Here is a 9,829-nt window from a genome sequence, read left to right as displayed (position 1 = left end):
CAAAGGGAGAGAGACAGAAACAAAGGGGGAGAGAGAGATAGAGAGAAAATGGGAAAGATAGAGAGTTTTCCGCCAGCGACGGAAGTTGCGTACTTTCAAATGAGACATTCAGTTCAACGGACAGCAATAAGCATCAAGCTAAAAAACACAAACCGAACCGAAGGAAATAAAGAAAAGGTACACACACATAGACTGTATATATATATATATATATATATATAAACAGCTGGCTTCTGTTCATTGACACAACCTTGGACTGCCGCCCTGTCGCATCGGAGGGATGCAGAGTAAGTGTGGATCTGAAATGTAGTAAAGTCTATACCTTATATGTAAAGTACTTGTTTACAAGGCTATTTTACCCCCTTAAAATGTAGAAACATTTTAAATATTAAACCGCCCAATGCTTTGAGCGCCGGCTGAAATAAAAGGATGATATCTGTTCTGCCATTGTCCTTAGTATACCTTTTTAAAAACATATATTTTTTAATTCAGTAAAGAATGGCAGTTTCAGATACAACCTTTGTTCCCTCTGATTAAAACAAGGCCTCTTTTTCACCAAAAGATGTATTTATTTTCGTTGTCGTTTTTTTTCACTTATTAGTTTTTTTTTTTCGTTTTTTTCTCCATATTCTTTTTGGGAATGACAGACATGCTGGGACAAATATGATACAGTCTTTAAAGTGGTCTCAATCAATCAATCAAATCTTCATCGGCCCCCGAAAAAAGACTCTCCGACAGCAAGCGAATCCGTTCTTCCGCTTTTAACAATTACACTTACAAAGTTGTTAATATAACATCGAAAGGCAGAACAAAAAGTGTCCGAAACAAAAACCAAAAACAAAAAGTGAAATCCGGGTCACGATTAATACCCCCCCGCCCCCCCTCCCCAACCTACAGTGCGGTTTACTGTTCCACGAGGTTTGCCTCTCGCTCGCCCCCTCTTCCACCCTCAAACGCCGTCGTTCCTCCCACACTCTCCCACCTCTCCGCATCGCGCTAACCTCAGCAGAGTTTAGTAGTCAGGTGATCCGATTGTTTCAGTATCTCCGTGTTGTACATGTCCAGCGCGTGGTTCACGCGGATCATCTCGCTATTGTTCAGCTTGAGCCTGTGCTTCAGCATACACGAAAACAGATCCAGCTGGGGCTTCCCGGGGGCCACGGGCGGGGCCAGGCGGTTAATCCGATCCCTGATATCCAGCAGCAGGAGCATGACGGACGACGACGAGTAGAACTGGGTGCCCTGCGTGTACGACTGGTTCACCTGCTGCACGGCGCTGCGGAGCAGGTCGGCGTTGAAGCGCAGGCTGTACCCAAACACCTGGATGTCGGAGATCTTGATGTAGATCTGCCGCTTGTTGGGGTCCGCCAGGTCCACGGGGCCCTGGCCCGTGTCGTTGCGCAGGCCCGTGGGGATCTTGGCGCGGCTGCGCAGGTAGATGTGCACCGTCTCGAAGAAGGTCTTCCACCGGTTGCCCAGCAGCAGGGTCCAGTTGAAGCACTGCGAGTTGGCCAGGCGCACCTTCTCCCAGCGCGGGTAGCCGTGCTCGCCGAACGGCATGCTCCAGCCCTCCGAGTGGCTGCCGCTGAACGGGTTGACGTAGACGAAGAACATGGGGTCGATGCTGCTGTTGCGCATCTGGCAGATCTTCATGGACAGGCCGATGATCATGTGCAGGTAGTCCATGCGGTTCTTGTTGCTCTTCAGCGTCAGGGACATGCGCTTGCGCCAGCGCGGGTCGAAGAAGGTCTCCAGGCGGATCTCGTTGCTGATGAAGGTGGTGTGGATGTAGAGGCGCGAGTCCATCTTCTGCAGCAGGTACTTGAGCTCCAGGTCCTGGAAGTCCAGGTCCGTCTCAAAGCTGATGAACTGCTCGCTGCGCTCCGAGTCCACGTTCTGCGGCTCGCAGCGGCCGCGGTACAGCTTGTAGCCCTTGTTGCACGAGCCGCACTGGGAGATGTTGGCCAGGCTGCACATGGCGCAGCTGTTGTTGCCGCCGATCACGCAGGGGATGGGCCGCTGGCAGAGGGTGACGCCCGTGTGGCACACGCACATCCGCTGGCTCTCCAGGAAGGTGCCCCAGAAGCCGTTCTCGTTGCAGTAGAGGAAGGACTGAACCCGGTTCAGCCACTGCATCACAGACCTGCGAGACAAAAGACAAGGAAGATCGGACTAGGTTAGGAGAGGTTTGGCTAGCCATCGCAACAAAAGTCCCCCCCCCAAAAAAAGTCATCGTTGTAATTAGTTTAAGGTTGTAGTTTGATAAAGTAGTGGTTGCAGGTGGACTAGAATACTGAGTTTTAAAGTGGGTGGAGTCCCTTTATTTCCCTCAGGCAGGGCATCCCTGGACAGCATTAAAGTATTTCTATGCTAATCTCGTCTCTTCCCCCCCCCCCCCCCCCCCCCTCAGGCACAGTTTGCTGTCATCTTGACAGTAAAGAACTTCCTTTGTGACCATCGGATGTGAATTCTAAATTCCCAAATCTTTTCTCAGACGGGGAAGACGAGCTCAAGGTTGGCTTGACATGCTAATAAACTTTGAGTAGTAACTATGACAGAGGACCTTGAGATCTGTTAGGCCTCGAAAATCCATCCCCAAGCCATTCCTAGACACAAGGCTGGTATAGATTAGTATGATCTTGGTGATGCTAACCATCTTTGACCTCTCTACATTTTGCTTCAACTAGAAAAAGAAATGGTTTCTATGAAACGCCTAGGTCGAAGAATTAGAAGATCAGCCCTACAAATTTTTATTTTTCTCAGTACTAAGAAATAATAAGTCTAACATTTGCATATGTCCACTAAATACACTTTACAGCTTATTAAAAAGCTGTATGTAGCACATCAGCAATCTGTCAGTAACCTAGCAACAGTGTGCCGCTTTATTCAATGGGATGCTCTGAAAACATACATGGCCTGCTCTGAAAACAAGCCTGGTTTACAGAGATCCTGAGCTCAAGTAGTACTCGGTTGAGTCTGTGTTGTTTCATTCTCCGCTCATAATTGCACACGGATGCAGGGCAATCACAATAACTACTTAATCGAATGGATTTATATTAACTGCTAAGATTGTGTTATCTCAAGTGCTCATCTGAAACACGTATCAGAAAACGGCCGCCGTTAATATGCAATTTCAGGGCGTCTCGCTGCCACTTCCAGACCCTTTTTTTTTCCCCCGACTCTCTGGAAGCCAAGTGGCTTGCTGTGGTCTCTCCAAAGGGAATCAAAAGGCAGGGTGGAAAAAAAGCCTCTTTTTTTTTCCCATGAATGAGAACAGAAATGTGCGGCTATGTAATGGCTCATCAGACAATTTTGATGCTTAGATGACATGTCATAAATCACAGCCACCTCCTGTGTCTGAGCCAAAGGGAAGCAGGGGGAGGCCCATTTCACCACAGAGAGCACGGACCGCATGCAGATGGCTGCAAGTGTAATGGCAGCAATACCAATAAGGGGTTGCATGATGAGAAAAAAACGTTTTTCATGAGTTTTTTCCACTAGATGAATAAAGGAATAAAGGGATATCACAACATGGGGAATGTGAATAAAAAGCATAAAACATGCGGTTTTATGTTCAGATGCAAATTAATAGTTTGGTACAGGGGTTTTTCAGGATGCATACCCATTGAAAAACAAATAGGGACACTTAAACCTGTCAGCCACGAGACGGAAAGTTACAAAGATATAATGTAAAAGTACATATTAACACAAGTGACGTGGTAGAGGGTGCTTAGCAGGAGATGGAAAATAGCAATTTGAGCTGATAATGTTAAGTCACACAGACGCCAGCCACCAGAACGCAGGGTACAGTGCTGTCAGGCAGTCGAGGTGCAAAGTCAGGCTCAGCGAATGCAAACTGCAACTCTTTGATAACGCTCTGGAACAGACCTTTGCCAACTTTGCCCAATTGTGTCGGTTTGCAACTTTTTTAGAATGACAGTTCACAACTCTGCAGTGAAGGCCCTTTAAATGTCATTTAAATTGCATTGCAATCGAATGTGTGTGTGCGTGAAAGTGTGTGTGTCTGTGTTTGCGTGTGTGAGTGACAGGTTTTCTAAGTGTGTGTGTGTGTGTGTGTGTGTGTGTGTGTGTGTGTGTGTGTGTGTGTGTGTGTGTCTTCTTCTTTCTTCAACTCTATTCAAATTCCAGCGAGCCTTCTTGTTTTACACCCGCTTCAGAACTGAATTCCCATTAAAAATATATATATGAATAAATATACAAAAGGTTAACTTCAAAATACAACAAAGAAACTAAACCTCAGCGCACTGCCTTTCAGCGAAACATAAAAATAAACCACGACTCTCCCTTTCACACCAAAAATCCAATCCCTAAAACAACAAATATCCAATGCGCTAATGAAGGCGCTTCATAAAAAAAAATAAGAAAGAAGCAACCACCCCCCCCCCCCCCCCCACACACACACACACACATCCAATTTCCACCAGGGTGCCACAGGAAACACGAGCCCGTCCCTGCCCTCACCTCTCCCTAGGCATCTGGTGGTTGGGGTTGTGGTGACAGCGGATGCTCAGGCCAAAGAGCTTGCGGGCGGTGCGCTGGATCTTCAGCCTCTGGACCTCCAGGGAGCTCTGGAGGAGGCGGTAGCGGGCCTGCAGGTCCCAGTCGCTGCCCCACAGAAGGTGCACGCTGCTGACGGGCAGGAAGTGAGTGGAGGGCAGCCTCTTCAGGAAGGACTTGAACTCATCTGGAGGACAGAGGGTGGGTGGGCACACACAGAGAACACAAGAGGTGAGGCGGTGAGGGACAGGGAGAGACGGGAGAGAGCAGGGGAGGGGGGAGGGGGAGGGGGGGAGGGGGAGAGAGAGAGAGAGAGAGAGAGAGAGAGAGAGAGAGAGAGAGAGAGACAGAGACAGAGACAGAGACAGAGACAGAGACAGAGAGAGAGCGGGAGAGATATAAGGATAGAGACAAATGGAGAGATGGGGAGAAAGAGGAAGAGAGTGAGTGGGATGTAGAGATAGAGAGAGAGTGCGAGAGATAGAGAGGGGAGGGAAATATAAGTGGGGAGGGGTAGTTGGGGACATGGCAACGTGACAGAAAGCGCCGAGCGATGAGAGAGAGAGAGAGACGTGGAGGGGGGGAGAACATGGAAATAATGAAGGGTGACAGCATAAAAGAAGGTGAGAGGGGAATACAAGTTCAGAGTGGTAGGGGTGGCTGGAGAGTTGGCATATGTGAGTGGTACTGAGTAGGGGAGGGAAGGGCGAGAGAGAGTGGGATTGAAGTCGATCGAAAAGGTCCTTGCCAAGGGGATTGTGTTTGAAAATGTTTCAACTAAAACCAAGTCCATTTGCTTTATTTGGTCGCGAAAAAAAGATTTGTATTGGCTCAGATAACCTCCAGACCAGTGTTGTGTTTCAAAGGAGTCAAGGTTTCCTCTTCATGTGTTTTGTATAATAGAAAAGGTTACCCGTTGCATGAATCTAACTCTTTCTCTCTCCTCTCTGAATCCTCTCTCTTTTGCGCTCTCTCTCTTTAGAGCTCAACACTTTGTATTAGGTTTGACAGAGATGTGATCATTCAATCAAAACTTATCTCCCCTTATATAAAGGAACCCCTCAAAGTCAGCTAGTTACAGCAAGGCCTAGTAAAATAACTAATAGAAGTAACACCCATCACACCTTCTTACATACCGTAGAAATCGAATTGCACCAACGATTTTCAAATAAATTAATAAAACATAACAGCTCTCAAAATATTGTAGTCTATAATGCAGCTATAGTTTGTTAATTTCCAATGGTTGCTTCGCAATGCTACGGCATGTCATTTAACTACCAAACACAAAAAGAAAGACGCAATATTGCTCATCCTCGCTTCATAAAATAATCTATAGCACTGATTTGTAATCCTGATAATTTGCGACATTTTATAGCTGTACAGTTTATCTTTTAAATCCGGTGAACTGCAGTGAATTTGTCCAGTCAAGGATAATAAATTATAGTTTATATTAGTCGATTTAGCATGACCTTTACAATACAGCACATACTGAACACAATGTGGCCATCATACACAGACACTCTAATGAGATAGTCACATTGAACAAATTATTGTCGTAGGAGTACAATCACAAATCATGTTCTCCCTCACCCATTGCAAACAGACGTACCAAAAAACAGAACACAACTTCATTAACCAGTGTTGACACACAAACTTCACCCCATGGCTCTAGGAGGGATAAGGACTGTTACCACTGTTGTGTTACCCTGGAATGCTAATGACTACTTGCTAGTCTCTGCTCCACCTGGCAAGGTGTTGGGGAAAACGGTCTTCCACAATGAAAAACGCAGCCTCCGCCTCCTCGCTGAAACAGAAGGTGTTCAAATGGGGCTCCTGAATAATGCAACAGGGCACTATATGGCAGATTGGCTTGCTCAGGCTCTAACACGCACGGGCTGCGCTCATTGAGTGTTCTGCAGAAGGTTACTCTTGTCAAAAATTTGCAACACACCCACGAGTCCGGCTTTTAAATGTAAAATCTTCTGTGTTTGTTTTGGGTGGCTGTTTGTGCGTGGGTTATTGTAAATAATTAGCCGTCTATTAGTTATTGTCATGTATTTTGCTAGTTCTCTATCAAAAGTTGAGGTTTGGTTGTGTTTTCTAAATCAAGTAAACAACCTAGCTAACTTTCCAGCTTCCCCCATTCATATTTGTTTATCAAGGTTATTCCTTTATTTTTCAGATGTTTTTAAAACATTTTGATGAAAAGCAATAACAAAACATTCATATGTAAATCCATGTTAGTTTTGTTTACTTAGAATCATCTTATCATAGCTTAGTTTAGTTTAGCTGAGTGTAACTTAGTTTAACCTCATCTCAGCTTTTCCTAGTTCAGCCTATCTCATTTTAGCTACCCATAGGTTTGCTCGGCATAGTCTAGAATAGTTTATCTTATGCTAGCTTATTTTAGTCAAGTATGGTATAGCATAGCATATTTGAGCAAATATTAGCATATCTTAGCTTTGAAAAGCTAGCTAGCGTTGAGGAAGTTGACTCACCAGAGTTCTCAAAGTCCTTGTAGGAGGTCCCCCAGGACTCGCCCATTCCATGCAGCGTGTTCTCCATGATCTGGATGTCCGTGATGGGGCAGTTGCATTGTGGGTACTCCTCGTCACACTGGCAGATGCATTGGTTGTTCCGGCAGGTGTACTCGCCCTCGCCATTGCACATGATGTAGCTGAGAGCCGACTGGACAAACTTCTCTTGCAGATACTCTGGGAAGATAACCTGAAGACCTGGAGAGGGGACAGACAAAATGACGTAGATCATGAGTAAATGATGCAAAGAACTAGCAAGCGATTGTTACCTTTGCCACTAACTTTGCTTCACCTCTCTGTGGAACAAATTCACAGTGTGGACACTTTTCATGTTTGGTAACTCGATGGTGGAACGAGCAACCTAGCGCAATATAATCTAATCCCCCCATATCCGAAGACCCATCTCATCCATGAACACCTCCCCTGATTTAGAAGATATCTCATTTAGCTGCAACTTACGATGCATGTACTCCTGTGCTTGGCTACCACTAATAAACACAAAAAACATAAACAAGTTTCTGATTCCTTTAGTAGCTACTCTGAAGGATCGACTCTGCGTGGCTCTAACATTGACTGAATGCCATGTGAATGTCCTCAGCCTCACAACGTAAGTCCCAAGGGAACATGTGAATGTGTACAACTATGTTCGCGATGCAAAAACAAATCGTACAAAGAATGAAAACCAACAATGCATTATTATTATTTTTATTATTATGAAGAAAAGTGTAATTATAGGGCAACTTGTCCTCTCTGGGTCCAACCGATTGACCCCTGTTTTGCGATAATAGCCTGAGGGTGAGAGATTTTTTAAACAAGTCCTTAATAAAAGTTTTCTCTTGAGGTTGACTTTGATCGCTTTTAATCGGAGGGCAACTCATGAAGTGACAAAACAGAACAGTGATGGATGTCAAACTGTCTTATGTGTCTGGCTTTATTAAACCAACCACCGGACGCACGCACACACACACACACACACACACACACACACACACACACAACCACGCACAAACGCACGCACACACGCACACACACTCCCCTGCGCATGTGTGCAAGTTTGTAAATGTATATCTGCAATCGTGTGTTTCATTACATTGTGTGTGGGATTGTGTGTATGTGTGCGTGCGTGTGGGGACCTTGTTTTTTGTCGGTATACAAAGACAAAAAAAGCAGTACAGGCCTTGGCAATCCAGGGGGCCTGTTGAGCTCTGCAAAGCTATGGCAACCTCCTCTCAGACACAATTGACAAGATATTTATACCCTTAAAATCCTCCCCCCACACTATCTCACCCCTGGGATCTCATAGAGTTGAGGATCCTGACAGCTAACGTAAAGCCTTTCTCTCTCTCTCGCCTCATGTCCAGGCCACAGGAAAATAGAGCACGGCTTTACAGAACGTATTGAATCGGAGGATCAACGACATAGGTGTTCTGCCTCTTGGCTGGAGCCGTGCTATGGGGGTTGGGTGTGTTTTTTGATAAGCTTTACGAAAGCACACCAACAAGAGTATGCGTTTGAATCTAAAGTGGACATTTGTCAACGATACATTTTTTGTTTATCAGTTAATCCGATTAATTCACAATTTCCTCAAAACAGTGTCACCTTTGTATTGACAACGGTGCGGCAACGACTTAAACAGCAAACCGCACAGAATGAACAAACGCCGTCCACTATCAAACGCGTCGACTTCAAACGCCAACACCTGACAAATAACCTTGTCCTCTCCGCTGTTGTTTTTCCGCAGGATCAGCCTATTCCGTCTGTACACCCTCATCACCACCGACATGCCCGCACCAAACTCGGGATCACCGGGAGGGGGAAAGGGGGCGTAGCTGGGGCGGCGGTGGCGGGGGTCTGATGGATCAGGGACTGACCACAGAAAGAGTTGGGTTGCCTGGATCCTTTTTCCCTCTCTCCCTCCATCAGGCCTGTCTGCGGGCCCTGCAGCCAATATTCATTTAGCTTGATGTATTCCTAGGCTTGAAACTTTAATGTGATTTGTGGGGGAATCCAGATGGCGAGTTCACGGATGGGCGCTGCTCACTGACAGTGCTGGTGCCAGTGGCGGGGCTGGGGCGAGTGGTGCAACATAACGCCCCCCCTCCTCCTATCCCTCTCTGTCCTCTTATAGAACCCGCCCCGACACACACACACACACACACACACACACACACACACACACACACACACACACACACACACACACACACACACACACACACACACACACACACACACACACACACGCACGCAGGCAGGCGTGCAGGCAGACATGCACGTTTGCGCATGAACGCACACACACACTCGCACACACACACATCTTTATGTATGCACACACACACACACACACACACACACACGCACGCACGCAAACACATCTTTATATATGTGTACACACACACATGCGCACGCACACACCACACAAGCAAGCACACACACAGACACACACACCCTCATCTCTGATATGACAGCGCAAGTGCCAGGAAAATGAAAGGAGTGCCATTGGGGGAAGCTGACATCCCACCTCAGCACTCTCCGTCACTATCCATCTCTGCCTTGTTTTTTCCCCTCTCACTCCCTCTCCCTCTGTCGTTCCACTCCTCTCATTCTCGCTTTCGCAGTCTCCCGCCGTAGACACTCCCTGTCATTGTCTCACTATGTACATTCACTCTTGTTTTTTTCGGGCTCTTCTGCCGCTGTCTCCTTCGGTCTTTGATTCCCTTTGTCGCAGAGTGTTTTGCCCACACTTCAACTCTGGGGCACTCTGCCAGACCGCT

At 46.5% G+C, this 9,829-nt stretch overlaps 1 protein-coding gene across 2 annotated transcripts in view; it reads right to left on the bottom strand.

Moving 5' to 3' along the window:
* Window positions 1-474: 474 nt before the first annotated feature.
* Window positions 475-9,829, bottom strand: part of brinp1 (bone morphogenetic protein/retinoic acid inducible neural-specific 1) — a 77,394-nt gene continuing 68,039 nt past the window's right edge. The window contains exons 5-7 of one of the 2 annotated variants that reach the window (XM_056578585.1): window positions 7,017-7,253; window positions 4,483-4,705; window positions 475-2,143 (exon numbers count right to left, since the gene is read on the bottom strand). In XM_056578585.1, coding sequence (XP_056434560.1) covers window positions 1,003-2,143; window positions 4,483-4,705; window positions 7,017-7,253 — 1,601 coding nt within the window. In that variant the 3' untranslated portion in view covers window positions 475-1,002. Of the gene's footprint in view, window positions 2,153-4,479; window positions 4,706-7,016; window positions 7,254-9,829 lie in introns of both variants that reach the window. The other variant, XM_056578586.1, reaches the window with a different exon arrangement.

Source organism: Gadus chalcogrammus, chromosome 19, assembly GCF_026213295.1.
Source record: "Gadus chalcogrammus isolate NIFS_2021 chromosome 19, NIFS_Gcha_1.0, whole genome shotgun sequence".
Classification (NCBI taxonomy): Eukaryota; Metazoa; Chordata; class Actinopteri; order Gadiformes; family Gadidae; genus Gadus; species Gadus chalcogrammus.
Note: the sequence above shows the minus strand (reverse complement) of the source record. Positions and strands in the feature narration are given on the sequence as shown.